This window comes from Peromyscus leucopus, chromosome 2 (genome assembly GCF_004664715.2).
Source record: "Peromyscus leucopus breed LL Stock chromosome 2, UCI_PerLeu_2.1, whole genome shotgun sequence".
Classification (NCBI taxonomy): domain Eukaryota; kingdom Metazoa; phylum Chordata; class Mammalia; order Rodentia; family Cricetidae; genus Peromyscus; species Peromyscus leucopus.
The window spans coordinates 115,234,503-115,253,534 of NC_051064.1; the positions used below are offsets into that span (position 1 = coordinate 115,234,503).

The 19,032-nt window shown below is 36.6% G+C and overlaps 1 protein-coding gene and 1 pseudogene across 2 annotated transcripts in view; both read left to right on the forward strand.

Annotated features, from left to right (window-relative positions):
• The window catches only part of LOC114707377 (selection and upkeep of intraepithelial T-cells protein 2-like), a 59,490-nt gene extending 42,614 nt beyond the window's left edge, over positions 1 to 16,876 (forward strand). For both annotated transcript variants that reach the window (XM_037202819.1, XM_037202820.1), the window contains 5 exons: positions 3,657 to 3,764; positions 5,757 to 5,879; positions 8,736 to 8,861; positions 14,708 to 14,821; positions 16,399 to 16,876. In XM_037202819.1, coding sequence (XP_037058714.1) covers positions 3,657 to 3,764; positions 5,757 to 5,879; positions 8,736 to 8,861; positions 14,708 to 14,821; positions 16,399 to 16,595 — 668 coding nt within the window. In that variant the 3' untranslated portion in view covers positions 16,596 to 16,876. The remainder of the gene's footprint in view (positions 1 to 3,656; positions 3,765 to 5,756; positions 5,880 to 8,735; positions 8,862 to 14,707; positions 14,822 to 16,398) is intronic.
• Positions 542 to 3,499, forward strand: LOC119087437 (annotated as a pseudogene).
• Positions 16,877 to 19,032: the final 2,156 nt, after the last annotated feature.

Consider the following 19,032-nt stretch of genomic DNA (forward strand, 5'->3'; position numbering starts at 1 on the left):
CATTATGGACATTGGCTTTTTAAGGTGGTTTAGAAGTCTTCAGATTTATCCTTCTTTCAGCCTCTTTCAAACTCAGAAAAAAATGATAATAATGAATACATACCTCTATTTCTTGCCCTTAAAAATGCCTACTCGTGACAAGTGAGATGGAGTAAAGGTTAGCTACTTTCCTCTGGTACTGTTTAATCTTAATCTCAAATCTGTCCTACCTTAAAAACAGCTATCCCTTTTACTGTCATCTTCTCATATTCTAATCTTAAATCTTTCTTCTTCTATGAATACAAAGAGGAAGCATTAAAAATTAGCCTTTACTCTTATACCCCAGTATTTCCTTTCTCTATTGATTTCCAAATTACCCTAAAAATAGTCCCTTTAGAAAGGGAAGGGAGAAATTATGTAATTATATTATAATCTCAAAAATTAAAAGAAATTTTAAAATGCAAGTTTAAAATAATAAACACACACAAAATAGTTCTTCCTTTCTTTATGGTGGGGAGGCAGAGGGAAGGTAGGGGAGAGGACGAGATGAGGGGAGAAACTGAGATTGGGATGTAAAAAATGAAAAAAAAAAGATTAATCAAAGAATTTTTAGCTATGTACCAGGTCGTGCTACTTATGGAAGCACTGGAGAGGGGGCACTGAGCTGTTGGGTATAAAGTGTAGCATAACAGACTTTATCACCTGAAACTGCTGCTTCAAGCTCAGATCAGGCAAGAAACAGACCCAGAATAACCAGCAACACCAAAGAAGAGTACACAAGTTGAAGACAGAACACATGATCTGAAACAAGAAGTTTGTGCCTACTCAACAGCTTTGAAAGAGCACTTCCCAAATACTGCAGTAGTCTTTGTTTTCTTCAGTGCTGTATTGTGAGATTGCCTGATGAAGCAGTAGTTGTATTCTTTATTAGCTTGATAGGTCATTCCCTCTCACTCCTTTTATTTTTATTTTTTTTTTTAATACTAGCAACTTTTATCCTTTGGAACTTGTGCAAATACTACTGAAAATACAACATTTGATTATCACTGCAAGATGAGCTTTGATCCAAACCTTCTCCACAACAATAGACATAATGGGTACCACCATTGTACTTCAGCAGCATGCGTGAAACTGGGATTATTGAAAAACTGTTGACCTCTTATGGATTTATTCAGTGTCCAGAACAGCAAGCTAGATGTTTCTTCCACTGCTCACAATATAATGGCAACCTCCAGGACTTAAAACCCGGAGATGATGTTGAATTTGAAGTATCATCTGACCGACAGACTGGGAAACCTATTGCTATTAAATTGGTGAAGATAAAACCAGAAATACATCCTGAGGAAAGAATGAATGTACAAGAAGTGTTTTATCTGACTTACACCTCTGAAGGCATGGAAAGAAATGTTCAGCTAAAAACTGGAGATAAAATTAACTTTGCAATTGATAACAATAAACACATTGGTACTGTAAGTGCTCATAACATTATGCTTTTGAAAAAGAAACAAGCTCACTACTGTCAGGAGCAGTTTGTGCCATAAAGGAGACGTTTGGTTTTATTGAACACAGTGATGTTACAAAAGAGATATTCTTTCACTCTAGTGAATTTAAGGGTGACCTAAGAAACCTTACAGCCTGGAGATAATGTGGAATCCACAATCAAGGACAGAAATAGTAAAGAAGTTGCAACAGATGTCAGACTATTGCCTCAAGGAACAGTTATTTTTGAAGATACTAGCATTTAATATTTTGAAGGAACGTAACCAAAGTTATCTCAAAAGTACCTATTAAAAACCAGAATGATCCATTGCCAGGACAAATCAAAGTTGACTTTGTGATTCTTAAAGTATTTCTCTTTGGAGACAAAGACACAAAATCCAAAATGACCCTACTGGAAGGTGACCATGTTAGGTTTAATATTTCAACAGACTGACGTGACAAATTAGAATGAGCAACCAACACAGAGGTTCTATCAAATACATTTCAGTTCACGAATGAAGCCAGAGAAATGAGTGTGATTGCTGCTGTGAGAGATGGTTTTGGTTTCATCACATGTGTGGATCGTGATGCTTGTATGTTCTTCCACTTCAGTGAAATTCTGGATGGGAACCACCAGCTCCACACTGCAGATGAAGTAGAGTTTACTGTGGTTCCTGATATGTTCTCTGCCCAAATAAATCATGCTATTAGGATTAAAAACTTCCCCAGGGCACAGTTTCATTCCATTCCCATTCACATCATCGTTTTCTGGGCAGTGTAGAAAAAGAAGCCACTTTTTCCAATCCTAAAACCACAAGCCCAAATAAAGCAAAGAAAAGGAGGCAGAAGATGGCATTATTGCCTATGATAACTGTGGGGTGAAACTGACTATTGCTTTTCAAGCCAAGGATGTAGAAGGATCTACTTCTCCGCAAATAGGAGATAAGATTGAATTTAGTATTAGTGACAAACAGAGGCCTAGATAGCAGATTGCAACTTGTGTGAGACTTTAGGTCATAATTCTAACTGTAAAAGGCTCTTAGATTATGTGGCAACTCTGAAAGATAATTTTGAATTTATTGAAACAGCTAATTATGATAAGGAAATATTTTTCCATTATAGTGAGTCCTCTGGTGATGTTGATAGCCTGGAACTGGGAGATAAGGTTGAACACAGCTTGTCCAAAGGCAAAGGCAATAAAGTCAATGCTGAGAAAGTAAACAAAACTCACTCAGTGAATGGCATTACTGAGGAAACTAATCCCACCATCTACTCTGGTAAAGTCATCTGAGGGGTGTTGATCCAACACAGATTGAGTACCAAGGAATGACTGAGATTGTGGAGGAGGAGGATATGAAAGGTAAAGTGTATCCATTTGGTATCGTTGGGATGACCAACAAAGGGGATTGCCTACAGAAAGGGGAGAATGTCAAATTCCAGTTGTATGTCCTTGACCAAAATGCACAAACTATGGCCTACAACATCACACCCCTTTGTAGGCCGCTATGGAGTGTGTGAAAGATCAGTTTGGCTTTATTAACTAGAAAGTAGGAGATAGCAAGAAACTCTTTTTCCTTGTGAAAAAAAGTTCAGGATGGCATTGAGCTACAGGCAGGAGATGAGGTGGAGTTCTCAGTGATTCTTAATCAGCACACTGGGAAATACAATGCCTGTAATGTTTGGCAAGTCTGTGAAGGCCCCAAAGTTGTTGCAGCTCTTCGACCTGATCGATTGGTCAATCACTTGAAGAATATCACCCTGGATGATGCCAGCACTCCTCATCTAATGGTTCTTCATCAGCCAAGGGGACCAGATAGCTCAATGGGATTTGGTGCAGAAAGAAACTAACCACACCCACAAAGCATATCATTAATCCACTATGGTCAAGTTGAGGGGATTCTGGTGAAGGGTTCTAAATATCTTTCTCTTCATTCCTCCTGAAATCTGGAATACTTATTCTATTGAGCTGTTACACCAGTTTTAACACCTTCCTCGTGTTATGTTTAAAAACAAATAAATAAATTTAAGAAACCACTTTAAATTTTTAAAAAAATTAAAAGAAATAATTTTAAAATATAACTTTAAAATAGCATACACTACACACATACAGAATAGCTCTTACTTTCTTGGTGTATTTTTTCCAATGTTACATGCTTCCATATAAATATCAAGTGATTATAACATTATTTTTTCTTTAGGTATCTGCTCTGAGAGATTTCCTCATTGGTTAAAGGGTTCAATGGTACTCATGATTTCAGTGTTTGCAATTATAGGAGTCATGCTCATTTTGCATCTAAAACAAAGAGGTATGTAAGCAATAAGCTGGTACTGTCCTGTAAAAGTCTTCTTCCAACTGCCCAGGAAAACATTTAGTAAAAGAGGAGTAGTTGTTGCTTGAACAATAGGCTCAATAAATAGGCCATGAGAACACATGCCATAATGTGTAGATTTCAATATCAAGTGCCTTTTGCCATCATAAAAATATTATATTTCTGCTTTATGAGAGACTCTGTTATAAAAGTCATAGACTGGAGAAAAGATTTACAAACACGTTTACAAATAAACCAAACCTAGAATATTTCATTTCTTCTTTCACAAGAGAGTTGGGACAAAGCATCACTTTCTTTTCATGCTGTTTTGACTTCTCTTTAGAACAGGCCTAAAGAATAAAAGTGTGGATTGTGCATCTGTTCACTATTGGTCATAATACTTCTGTAAACACAGGCATTCAGATACCTCTTCTAGAGAATATTTTCCATTCTTCTGTTGACACGTCCGAAAATGGAGTTCTATGGTAATTCTATTTTTCCTTGAGAAGATAACATACCCACCATTTCACATTCCCACCAATGGTGCACAAGAATGCTCATTTATTCATGCACTTGCTGGTACTTGTCATTTTATTGTCTTTTTACTCCATCACCCTACCAGTTTGGAAAGTTTGTGGGGAGCTTTACACAGAGGAAATCCATCTATTCAGCTTACTAATGGTTCCAATGCTGACTAAAGCTGTAGCAATACCAGAGGGTATTGTTGAGATTCTGAGCATGATAATACAAAATGTGACACCTCGACACATTGTTCATTTATAACTGAAAAAGATTCCAAGTGGCATTAGTAGGCCATTCACTCTGTCCTCCTTCCTCCTTCTTCCATTTTTTCCAAGGCAGCCCTAAAACTAGAATTTCTCTTTTCCAAATTGGATCTGGAACCTAGATACTTTCTTCTAAAACTTGGAAACCGTGATCTAGGTTCTACACCTTTGTTTTTAAGAGCTGGCCTGGCAGAGATGCTCTTTCCTGCCTTTGGCAGTAGGCACTAACAACTTCACCTGGGAAAATATCCATCCTTCATCAGGGAGGAAAAAAAAGAATTCCTAAAGATCCCAGACTGGCATGGCCTGTTGGGTCTGTCCTTCTGTCTAATCATATTTCCACAGAGCTGCCCATGCTTCATCAAACAGAAGCATAAAAATGGATATTCATCCTGAATCAGGGGTCTTCATTCTAAAACATGCTCTTTCATATAAAACTTTTATGAAATACATATGTTATTTTTTTCTCCCATAAATCTCTTTTGATTTCATTTCAAAGCTAGCCACAAGCCCAAAGAAGGACAAGGAAACTGTTGCCCACTTGAAGTTTTTCAGAAGGATTCATTGAATGAATCTCTGTGTCCTACACTGGAGGGTATATCTGTGGGTGGATGGGGAGGAACCAAACTTCCCTCTTCACAAGGATGTAGACTGTTAATGAGTGGGTGGGTCTTGAACAGATACTCTTGGTGAGAGAAAAATGGTACAGAGGGGTATCAGGGAAGATGTGTAGCAGCTGGAATGTTAAAACAGAGAGGAAGACGAGGATAGAGAGATCATGCTTCCCAGGGAATATGATGGCTGACAATGTTAAGACCTCTTCCATTTCACAGATTCTGATCATCTAAGAATGTTCTATTTCATTCTGTATGGTCCAGAACTCTTGAGGAGTCTCAGCACTAAAAAAAAAAAAGAAAAAAAAAGAAAAAAAAAACAGATAAAATAATGATCTATCCACGTGCTCTTCAGACGGACTCATAAGAGCAAGAGACATACTCCTTGAGGAGAATGGGTACCTGTCTCCTCATAACCTCTTCTAGGCTTTACAAAACCATGCCTATCTAAAATCAAGTAGGCCAAATTTCTTCTGGATTGTTCTTGTAGATGAAGAGGGCATGAAGCAACAGGAACCTGAAAAGAAATGCTACCTTAATATAGTCTTGTTCTTGAATGCAACTGTTCTGACTCTCTCCTTTTTTCCTAGTCCCTGTTTCAGATTCACATTTTGAATTGGACACTTTGTGGTTGGAAGATATTAGTGTGATCCTGTGTGTGCTGATAGTGTTCAACATCAAGCTGATTTCATTAATTTACTTCAGATTGGAAGGTGAATATGATGGTAATAGTGGCAACTCAGATGACCTGATGTGGTCATCATTTATGTGGCTGTAGCTCAGATGTCTAGAAAGTGTCCTTTCTGCTCCTTTTGTCTTAGTAACTGTAAGAAAAACCAAATAAAGAACTGTGTGTTATATAAAGGCTGGTGGAGTAAAGCCTCCTTTTTAGGACTCCTGAGGCTTTTACTGGTATCAGTGTTGGTACCTCACATATTAATGTCTGTCGCTGGTTCTTACTACACATTTATGAAAACCCACTGTTGTGAAAGCAGTTACTTCATCAAAACATTTTGGAAAGCCTCTGTACACTGAACTCTTTGCAAGAGCCATGTGCTTTAAAAAAAAGATCTCTGATAGTTTAATCTGAAATTTTAGAGAGTACAAACATTTATTTAAACTTTAATAGTTTTTTTTTTCTTTTAAAACCATGTAAAAGTCCCGTAAGGGCCAGACAAGCAACATTTATAAACTTGTGTTCATGAAGGCTACATCTTTGAAACATCCTCTAACTCATGTCTAAAGCTGAAAGGCCTGTCTTTGTTGTGCAAATGTATTTTCCTTATGGACATGGATGAGAGTGTAGAACTGATAACCCAAGAAGAAAAACTTTCATAATAGATTCTTGTGATTTATCAATAACATACAGTCCTAAATTGTTCCAGTAGAAATGTACACACATGAGGCTGGAGAAATGGCTAAGCAGTTAAGAGAACTTGCTCTTTTTAAAAGGATTTGTTTTGTGAATTTAATATATGAGTAATATATTTGTCATTTCTTATAGAAGTAACATAGCTACTTGTGCTCACAGATAAACACTAGGGAAACCAGGATTGTTAAACACACAGGGTTGTCTCCTCAAAGGAAGATATACATTACCCCTTTTCTGCCTAAAAGTTTGGGAGCTGAGGTGACTAATAGCCTGGTGACCCCTGTGATATCTCTATAGCCAGGCCAGACAAGCTCCCAAGATTCTTATCTTGAGCTTGTTTATCTCAATTGATCTATAGTGCTGCCTTCCCCAAGACCCTTACCATGAGCTTTGTTTGCCTTGAACCTGCTTCCTTAGTTAATGTATAGAAGCTATCTTTATGGAAGACATCACTTGTACTTTATGAGAGTTTTGATATAATCATATCCTAAGTTTTGTTGTGAACGTGTGATTAAGTTAATTATCACCAAGAAACTTTTTTCTGAATTGTGCTGTGCTTAATTAAATATGTCAAAAAATAAACTACCTGTTGTCATATTCTCAAAATTTGAAGCAACACCAACTACTGAGTCATGTTGAACCAAACTGTCTTCTTATCTCACATAGATCAACACTCTGCTGGCCATGGTATTAGAGATCCTTCCCCAAAAACTGACCAAAAATGAGGAACTCAGCATTTTTTCCTTAAATAGAAAAACCTCTAAGCCAGGGGTGGTGGCCCATGCCTTTAATCTCAACACTTGGGAGGCAAAAGCAGGCAGAGCTCTGTGAGTTCAAGGCCAGCCTGGGATACTGAGTGAGTTCCAGGAAAGGTACAAAGCTACGCAGAGAAACCCTGTCTCAAAGAAAAAAAGAAAAAGAAAAAAATAAAACCCCTAAAACAAATATGCAAACTGAGGGAGTGAAGGCTGGGAAGAGGTAAGATTTTTTTTCCTTAAACAGTAGCAAAGAAATAGAAGCATGGTCTTATTACCCAAGAGATCACAACCACAAGTGAGAGTAAAGGAAACATGGTTTATTTTCAGTCCTTTTAGACAAAGAATTTAATCCAATTATTGAAATGTTTGTTAAGATCCAGAAGAGGAAAAACAATCAGAACAACAGTTCTGCAACTCTGTACAAGTAAATGTAAATTCAATCCTTGGTTTCCTTAAAAAAGGAACCATTATAGATGTTGATAATTGGAAGCACAATAGGACTAAAGTGAACAGAGTCCATGAAAGGTGAAATGGAGTCCCTGTCGATTATTTTGAAAGCTGGAGTACAGAAATGTATTATTGGGACCCTCTCAGGAGATTGTCCTACAGGTATTTTTGTTTATAAATTTCATGCCATATAATTATGCTATTACATAAAGTACTTGTTTTCAAGTTTCTTCTTGTACATCTTCCAGACTATAGAGATGGCTTAAGTCATTGAAATAGTCTATTCCTTGGTTATCATGAGAAATTTATTCTCTTTCAATATCAGATAATTTCTATGTGATATGTCCAGTAATGATTCTGGAAACACAAAAAAATAAGTTCTGATTCCCTGTCTTTCAGAGACTGAAAGTCAAAACTGTGCTATCTTGTCTAAAGTATGTTTCTAGTTACTTCAAAAATCTCATTCATCTTTTTCTGGAAGGTGATATGAAGATTAACTATCCTATGGATACATATTTGGTAATCTATGGAGAAACACTTGTACACTGTTCAATTTAAGAAGTGAGTCTTTGAGCAGGGTCCTAGCAGCTCAAAGGTGAGAGTGTGTTTATTGACACTGGTGAAAGAGCAGGTCACTTCTGTTCTCATGATCTCTGGGTAGAACTCAATCCCCTTATTCCATTTAATGCTGCTCTCACAGCTATTCTTGCCCAAGATTGAAACTGATGAGGATTCCTATGAGCTGAGCTATCTCCAGTCCCCAGAATCGCTGATTTTGTTCTCTGTTAGGTTAAGGTCAGAAAAGGAAATTCCTCTTAGCTCTGGTCGTTTTACACATCCCACTGAGATATCCTAGTCTCAAAACAAGCCTGATGCTTCAGTTCTACTTATGATGTGAGCAGGAATGGGATAATGATGCCCACCTTTTCAGTCGGTTTCAATGTCTCACACTGCTAAGCTCCTTTTGTTAATTCTAACTCTCTCTGTTCTAGAACGTGCACCTGGACTCAAAAAATGTTCCTGTAAATTAAACACAATTGCAAAGATATTGCAGTTGCTGTGTTTCATAGTCTTCTCTGTAACGATCCTTCTTGTGTATCGGAAGTTACGGAAAAAAGGTAAATAGCGTTAATGGTGGTAGCATCTTTAGTTCTCCTGTTTTTCTAGATGTAGACCTCTTTGGGATTGTTTAGTTACATCATCTCCAGGAGGATCTGTATTTTGGGTGTAATCTCAAAGGATCATATTCCAACACAGTATTGTAGGAGGAAACAACTAAAGCTGCCAGTGTTTTCAGCTGTGTTGGGGATCTGATCCTTCTATCGCTGCCATAAGAGGAAAAGCTTAAGAAAATATTGTTGACTCAACTCTCATTTACCTTAAATATTATCTCACCACTTAATAGTCAATATACATATATGAAAAGGTCAAATTTTTTATTAGTTTTTATCTTAGACCTTATAATGAAAATGTGTGAAATAGAGTTTCTCTTTAATTCCAATAATAATATTTCACTTATATGCAATTTCATGAGGCTTTTTAAACTCTAAAAACCTTCTGTGGTTCTAGTAAATAAAAAAATATGGTTGCTATTTAGAAATGGAGTTTATGATGACTATTCTAACAATAAAATATGATTTTGACATTTGACAATATTTTATTCTTTAAAGGTTTGTAGAGGAAATATGTAGAGAGAATAGTTAGGAGCAATCAGTGCAGAGCAAGACTGTGTGTTAACATACACATTTCTTTCAAACCACAAAAGTGAACTTCAGAGTCACAGTGGTCACCAGCAGGGCTCTCTTTGTTTTCTCATTTTCCAATCTCTTGCTAAATAGGCCTTGGATCATAGGAATATACTTCTACCATTTCTATAAAAAATTTTTCCTTAGCATTTATAAAACCAGGCAATCAATTCTTCTGTGCTTTTATCACCTAAGGCACACAATTTGCTTTTATGTTCATAATCAAATACCCAGAAAATAAAGCACCTGAAGCCCAAAAAACTTTGAACATCTTCAAGTAACTGCTTATTATAACTTCTGAAGATTCTGTAGGAGAAAATGTGGAAAGCAGAGACACAATATAGATCATCTCAGCCATTTCAAGAGCCATCAGAATTTAATTCCTCATTATTATAGGAGGTTTGGCAGTCTTAATGACTACATAGCTGCAGTCAGCTATTGTGGGTGGATTAATGAGTTGAACTGGATCATATGTTAGTACTCAGATACCTTTATAAACAACTAGTCATCATATCACTTTGCATATCACTAACATTGGATAAGGAAACCCTTACTATTGACTTATGCAAGTGTGTGTGTGTGTGTGTGTGTGTGTGTGTGTGTGTGTGTGTGTGTGTGTTATTACCTTTATCCGGTTTATGGTTCATAAAATGTTTTTCTGGCATTCTGAAGGTCATCATGCCCTTACACTTTACTGATCCTTTGTTGTGCACAAACATTTTTATTTCCTGAAGTTTCACTTAATATTTCTAGTGTCTACTATACCTTTGAGGTCATATTTAAGAAATCTTTGCCAAGCTTTGCTCCTGTGTTTTCTTTGCTCCTATGTTTTAGGAATCTTATCATCTCAGGTCTTAGCTTTACATATTTTATTTCCTGAGTTGATTTTTGTATAGACTAAGACAAGGCTTTAATTTCATTTCTGTAGACACACAGTTTACCCAGAACTATACACTGAAGAGACTATTCTATTCCATTGAGTGTTCTTGGTGCCATATCAACCTCTGCTATGGGATGGTCTTTCTGTATGCTGTGAATATGTGTTGTTATGTTGGTGAATAAAGAAGCTGTTCTGGCCTATGACAAGTCAGGTTATAGCCAGGCAGGAAGTCTAAGAGGGAGACAGGAAGAAGAAAAGAAGAAGTGGAGGAGATGCCAGCTTACCACCCAAGGAGCAACATGCCAGCAGACTGGTAATGCTGTGGCCACATAGCAATACATAGATTAATAGAAATGGGTTAAATTAAGATGAAAGAGATAGCTAGCAAGAATTCTTAGCCATAGGCCATATAGCTTGTAATTAATATTAAGCCTCTGAGTGATTATTTTGTAAGTGGCTGCAAAACCACGGGGGGGGGGGGGCAGGTAAAACCAGAGGAATTTCTGACTACAAACCTCAGTAGAAAATATATACCTGGGTTCATTTCTAGCACGTCTATTTTGTTCCTATAGGTCTGTTTTAATGCCAGTTCCGTGCTAATTTCATGTCACTTTGTATTTTGACATTTAAGAAGTGTAATGCCTTAAAATTAGCAATTTATCCATTCTTTGGTTGAGGGGCATCCAGGTTGTTTCCAGGTTCTGGCTATTACAAATAATGTTGCTATGAACATAGTTGAGTAAATATCCTTGTGGTATGAATGTGTATCCTTTGAGTATATGTCCAAGAGTGGTATTGCTGGATCATGAGGTAGATTGATTCCCAGTTTTCTGAGAAATTGCCATATTGATTTCCAAAATGGCTATACAAGTTTGCACTCCCACCAGCAAAAGAGGAGTGTTCCCCTTACTCCACATCTTCTCCAGCACTGGCTGTCATCAATGTTTTTGATCTTAGCCTTTCTGATAGGTGCCTCAATACAGGGAGGGAGGGGCTTAGTCCCACCTCAACTGGATATGCCAGACTTTGTTGACTCCCCATGGGAGGCCTTACTCTCTCTGAGAAGCTGATGGGGGTGGGGTAAGGGGAAAGTAGGGATGAGAAAGGAGAGGAGAGAGAGGGGGAACTGTGGTTGGTATATAAGAGGGAAAAAAAACTTTTAAATATAAAAATAAAAGTTAAACTAGATAGTTGTTTACAGAACTCCTTTGGAGTCTGGTGGGAAAATCATATAGATCAATGTAAATTTTATAATTGTTTTCCTTTAGTTTGGAGGTTAGGTTGCACTACTGAGTTTAATTAGTATTATAAGACTATAGCCTGCTACAAAAGTGTATTGGGATGTTAGCTAGACTTCAGACATGTGAATGCACAAGGGCTTCTATACATTAAGATAATATGCATTCTTAATATATATTCACTCTAAATACTGCACCCTGATGCAGAAACCTAGGTTCTAGTGATTGTAGAAGAGGCTATGTGAATCCCTTCTTTGAAGCAAAGCTCCTGTACAGAACCCAGGCTGCTACATAGTTGAAATCCAGGATCAAATTGAATGCAGAGCCCTTAATTTGTTAAGACTTAACAGTATTTGTGAGAGGGCTGACTTTGACTTTCTGATTTATCTTTCCACTATGACTGCAGTACCTTCTTTTGGGGAAACAGAGGGTTTTGTTCCATGTCTTTGCCGTTGCTTTTGGTCTTTGTGTCTTACAGGGTTCACACCTTTTACTTGCTTAGTTCACATATTCTCCTTCAGCTCCTATAGTACAAATATCCATTTCTTGTTTTAGTTCTTAATTTTAGAGGCTTTAAGAACTGGTCATCTCTGTTCAGCATTCTCTTAAAATTTATCATTATTATTATTATTATTTTATTGGCTTTTAAAGACCTGGTTTCTCTGTGTAGTCCTGGCTGTCCTATAACTTGTTCTGTAGACCAAAATGGCCTCAAACTCTACAATCCACCTGTCTCTGCCTCCTAAAAACTGGAATTAAAGATATGTACCACCACACTGGACTAATATTGTATGCATGTAACATTTAAGAATTTTCCTCTGTGATATTTATTTATAGCCTTCTGTGTTAGGGAATCATAAATGACAAAGTCATGTTTCTTCCTTAGGTAATATTACTTAGATTGCTAAGTATTGTTCGAGATCTACAGATTAAAAAATGTTGTGGTAGGTGCCACAATTTCAGTGCTATATGAATGTGTCCTTCTGTATTTTTGACAATTTGTATATAATATGTCCTGGTGAAATCTTCCTTGAGTTGAATTTCATTGGACATCATTGAGCTTTATATAGCCTGATGCTCCTATCTTTTCCTAGGGTTGTGAAGTTTTCATTTATTATTTCTTTAATAATTTCTTTTTCCCTTCTATAAGTCTTATTATGCAAAAGTTAGCTTCCTGGTTATGTCTTCCATTCAATATAGGCATTATTCATTCTTTTCATGTTTTGCTTTTCCTCCTCTGTCTGGATAATTCCAAATAATCTCTTTTTTAGTTTAAAGATTGGTGACTCTGATCAAGTTTCTTCTGTTGTTGATGTTCCCTGTTGCTATTTCATTTCCTTCATTATGCCTTTCAGTCCAGTAATCCTGTTTGTCCCTCTTTTATGATTTCTCTCTACTAAACTTCTCATTTTCCTCAGAAATAATATCCCCAGTTATCTATGTTCTTTTGTTGTTCACTAGGTCACCTTCAAAGTTAATGTGAAACTCCCTATGAGGAGGGCATGGGGAAAAGATGGGGGAGGTAGGGTGAAGAAGGAGAAGGGGAGGGAGGGGAACAAGGCTTGGTATATAAAATGAAAAAAAAATTAAAATAAAAATGGTTAGAGAAAACCCATAAAATAAAGATGTGAGTGATTGCATTAAAGTAGAGTTTGCAAAATTAATAATAGTAATAATAATAATAATAATAATAATAATAATAATAAACAATGTGAAACCATTGAGGTCCTATTTTCTTTGGACCAATTGATAGGTCCTCGTTTCTTTGGGATCTATTATTAGAATTCATTGTGTCCTTTCCCTTACAAACCTTTTCCTTGATAAGCACAACAAATTACCTTAAACTTAGTGATTTAAACCAAAAGATATTTGCTCTTATAGTTCTGGGTGTCAGAACCCTGAAATGGGGCTCACTGGACTAAACACACAGTTTTCCTTAGAGTCTAAGAAGAACTGACATACTTGCTTGTTTAGCTTCTGATTGTATAGACTATACAATTATATTGTTAGTTGGAGCATCATTTGTACATTTCCAAGTGTTTTTTCATATTTTGGGACGATTTTAGTTACCTGCAAATGTGATTATGGAGCCCTGTTTTCTTGCTAGCTGTCATGGAGAGACTGAGTTGAATTATGTGAGATGCTTCCCACGAGACTTGGCAAGCAATGATGGATCAGATGTCTTTCCATCTTACATCAATCACTCTGTATCTTCTTCATTCTGACTCCAGCTAATGAAAGTCTCTGCTTTTAAGAGTTTATATTATTAGATTGGGTCTGCCCAAATAATTCTAAATAGTCTTTTTTTGTGATTTATAGCTTTAATTATATCATCAAATTCATTTTTCTATATAATATGTTGCAAATTTCCAGAAGTAAGAATAGAAATTTCTGAGATCAATTCTGCTTACTACACTATGGCCTTCGCCGGGCGGTGGTGGCGCATGCCTTTAATCCCAGCACTCAGGAGGCAGAGCCAGGTGAATCTCTGTGAGTTCAAGGCCAGCCTGGGCTACCAAGTGAGTCCCAGGAAAGGTGCAAAGCTACACAGAGAAATCCTCTCTCGAAAAACAAAATAAATAAATAAATAAATAAATAAATAAATAAATAAATAAATAAATAAAATACAGTGTGGCCTTCAAAGATGTCTCTTAAACACAAAATTCTTTTAACTCATTCTAAGGTTCCCCCAAATTTTCATCCTATTGAAGCATCAAATCAAAGTTAGCAATGCAGGATTATAACAAAAGGATATAAAATATCTATTTGATATAGTTGTAAGAACTGGTTGAATCATAAGTAGCAAAAGAATACCTTTATAGGTTAAATTGTTTTTCTCTTCATTCTTTCCCTCCCTTCTTCCCTCCCTTCCTTCCTTCCTTTCTTTTTTGATACCACATTTCTTATGTAACAGAGGCTGTACTCAATCCTCCTGCCTCAGCCTCCTGAATGCTGATTACAGGCATCTATCACCAGATTCAGCTCTGAAGAATCCTAAGAGGTAGTAAAATGGTATTATGTGATATCATTTAACTTCTCTTTGTCTAGTACAGAGACTCATTAATGTTCCTACTTTTGAACTTTCTTAACATCTATTTCAGATCCCTCATTTCCCTTATACAAGAAGTGGTTGATGAATATGGCAATGGTGGTAGGATTTCTGACAGCAATTTTCACTATTATAACAATTGCATTATCATGGACACACATAAGAAGTAAGTAAGGTCATTGCAATAAAACTAACACAGGGCATTTCTTCTCTTGAAGGTCTCACTTTATAATTTATTATTGGCCAAGATTCACTCAGTTTCTCAAGAGAAGACAATTTAATTCCTAGACTCATTTTAAAGTCAAGTTGCCATTTTCTCCTGCCGAGTTTCTATTTCAAGTGTGCAATCAAAAAAAATAAGGTTTGGTCTGGAAAGATGGCTCAGTGGTTAAGAATACTGGCTGTTGTTCCAGAGGACCTGGGTTTGATTCCCAGCATTCACATGGCAGCTGACAATTGTCTGTCATGCTAGTTCCAGGAGATCTGATATCTTCTTCTGACCTCCAGAGGTACCATGTGGTGCTCAGACATACATGCAGCTGAACACATACACATGGAATAATAAAATAATTTTGAAGACATTTTTTAAGTAGTAGGCTTTTTTGTTCTCTTACTAATAACATACAGAATGCTAACTGAGTTGCTCAGATTTTATTACCCCATGCTTCAGTGAGTGAACCAATTTGTTTGTTGACATTTTTTGGAACCTTCCAAAATACGAAGTTTGCCTCTTCAAAGATATTTTGATGACATTATTTTCTATATATAGATCTTTTTGTCCTACTCTTATATATTTCAGGAATTTTAAATCACCACAATTTAATCCTACTTGGATATTATTTAACTCACTATGTATGTGAAGAAAGTTCACTGTTTTCCATTTTTATTCAGCTAAACAATTTAAAGTAATAGGCATTAAGTTAGAGATGCACCAATTTTATCATCAAAATATTGTTTTTATGTAGTAAGGGTCAGTGTGTTTTCAGGTATTTGATATTTCCCAATACTGATATTATTCAGATGGCAATTCAAAATGTCATATTAAATTCCATTGTTTTCCTTACTATAATACCTTTAAATGAATATTGAATAAATGATGTGCATCAATAAATATTAGAAAAAGGCTAACCATGTATGAAATTCTGAGAAGAAAGGTATTCTGAGCTCATAATTATACCCATTCCAAATAGTTTTGTTTAAGAGAAAAGATAGTCAGAGTTTAAAATATACTAACATAATTGAATCTCTGAAATCATTTGAGAAATATTTGCCTCAAATTGGAATAAGGAAAGATAAAAATATTAATATATAGGAAATATACAAAAGTAAATTACCAACATTTTAATGTAATAATTATCTTATAGTTATAATTTAATGAGTATTTAAATGATAGAACCTGAAAGTATAGTTGGGCCTCTGTATCTACAAATTATACCTCCCCAAATTCAACCATTGTAGATAAACATATTTTTAAATCACTATACTTGACTAGAACACCAATCCAGGCACAAAATCTTTCTGTCCTGCCTCTAACATGTGCCGGGGCAATGGAGGTACAGAACTTGTAGGAGTGGCCAACTAATGACTGGTCTAACTAGAAGCCTATGTCACAAGAGAAAGCATAAGCCTGATACTGCCTGGATGGCCAGAAACTGGAGACTGGATAGTTCTAGGACAGAACCAACTATGACTGTCCAAAAATAAGTTGAAATGATTCCTAATGATATTCTGCTATATTCATAGGTTGGTGCAAAACCCAATGGACTACTCCAACAGATGACAAGAAAAGCAGACGCAATAAAAAACAGATAAACATTATTTTGACCTTGGAAAACTTGAAGAAGAAAAAGAAGAAAAAGGGAAGGAAGGATTGTAGTAGTCAGAGGGATCCAGAATACCAGGAGATCATGGTCTACGAATCAATTAAGCAGGGCTCATAGGAACTCACAGAGACTTAAGCAGCAATCACATAGCCTGCGTGTTTCTGTACTAGGTCCTCTACATTATATGTTATGGTTGTTTAGTTTGGTATTCTTATGGTACTCCTAACAGTGGAAGTGTGTGTACATAGTGGATGTCTCTGACTCTCTTGCCTGACCTTGGGACCCTTTTCCTTCTACTGAATTGCCTCATTGAGATTCAATAGGGCTTGTGCCTAGTCTTACTGTAACTTGTTTTGCTATGTGTGGTGGTATTGTGTTCACCAAAATATTGTGTACCTTAATAAACTTATCTGGGGTCAGAGAACAGAAAAGCCACTAGTTAGGCAGTGATAGCACACGCCTTTAATCCTAGCATTCCAGAGGCAGAAATCCATGTGTTCAAGGATACAGACAGGCATGGTCACTCATCACACCTTTAATCCCAGGAAGCAAGCCTTTAATCCTAGGGAGTGATGGTAGAAAGCAGAAAGGTAGATAAGGCGTGAGGACCAGAAACTAGAAGCATTTGCTTGGTTAAGCATGTGGCTGGTTAAGCATTTGACTGGTTAAGCTTTCAGGCTTTAGAGCAGCATAGTTCAGCTGGGATTCATTCTGGATGAGGACTCAGAGTCTGAGGAAACAGGACCAGCTGAGGAATTGGCAAGGTGAGATAGCTGTGGCTTGTTCTGTCTCTCTGACCTACCAGCATTGACCCAATAACTGGCCTCAGGTTTGATTTTATTAATAAGAACTTTTAAGATTCATGCTACAGCTATGTTTGATAGATATCCCTTGGAGGTCTGCTCTTATCTCAAGGGAAACTGCAAAAGAGTGGATTTGAGTTAGAGGGAAGGTGAGGGGGGTGTGGTTTTGGGAGTAGTGGAGAGACTGGAAACTGCAGGCTGGATGTATTAGATGACAGAAGAATAAATACAAAATCCTATGTTGTACTTGTGCTGAACATGTGAGGACATTTTTCTTGTCAATACAACAATAGAGGGGAAGAAAATAAGAGACCACAGAAGGCTCAGCAATAAAAAGAATATACCATACTACTGCCTCCAAAGACTCACAGATTATTATTTATGAAGAGAGGTGGAAAAATTACAAAAGCCAGAAACAATGATGTACTACAAGGAAACAATGTCTTCTGGGTATGTAGGGTTGTGCATATAGGAATTCACAGTGGTTGAGACACCATGCATACTACCTGTGCAAGCTCAAGCCAGGTCAAATCCTGACACGCAGAAGAGAGGTTGGCATGAAGTAAGTCCCACCCCTAGCAGAAGAGCTATTGACAATTGTTAGCTGTTGTAGAAAGGAGGATCAATTTTCATGAAAAGGAAAGCTGCCAATAAGTTGTTCATGCTGCATTGGAAGGCCACACCGCAAAAAATATTTAGGAAACACAAATTGACTTTGAATAAAAAGCAAAAATACACAGAGTTAGGTCAGGAAAGAAAAAAGGATAGATCTTGGAGGAGTTACAGGAAGAAGATGAATATAATAAAACTTGTACAAAATTCTAAAATAATTAAGGAAAATATATTTTAAAGCTGATAAAGAGTCTTTAAGTAACATAATAAACTCTTGAGGGAGGGAAAGATCTGGTCAGGATGTATTGTATGAAAGAAGAATAAATAAAAAGAAAAAATTTCATAGAACACATTTAACATTTCCATTATATTAGGTATTGTAAGAAAATTTGATTTAACTTATGAAGTATATAGGAGAATGATTACTGGATATAAGCAAATAATGTATCATTTTATATAAAGTACTTGAACAATGAACAGACTTTTATATCCGCAGGGGTTGTTGTGAATGACTAACTTGTAAGCCAAGGGATGGCCATCTTGGAGAGCTCAGCTGTACCCACTTGTAAAATTATTTTCCTAGTGAGATTTATGTATTGCTTATGCCTCCTTCTGGAGGAATAAAGATGGTCATAGGACCCTCACTTGAGTATCCAGAGCCTCCTTATCATGTGTTGTATACAACTCTTCCTTATTTGCCTGGGCTATGATGTATAGGTTAAAGGAGAGGAGAATAGATAGACTCTATCTATGTGGCTAAGGGGAAAACCTTATCCCTACTGAGTAAATGCTTTCTAAGTGCAGCCAGTTTCAGGGAGAAGAAGGGGCAGTCACATCCTTGTAAGTAACCTCTCACCTAGGCTTTATTAGGAATCTCAATGAAATCATTGGTTCCTCAGCATGAACTTTGGTAGGATCATGCCTTGGCTTACTTTGGGACCTTAGGAGAATGGGTAGATGTTGCTGATGTTCCTCCCTATGAAGTATTTGTAGCAACAGGGTCCTGGAATCAATATTCCATGGATACCAATAGGTAACTCTATATTCATTACCTAACCAATGAGTATCAATAGCTGCTACTATCACAAAAGCAGAGATTGGATTGTTAATGGAGATAAAATAACTAATCTACCCATTAT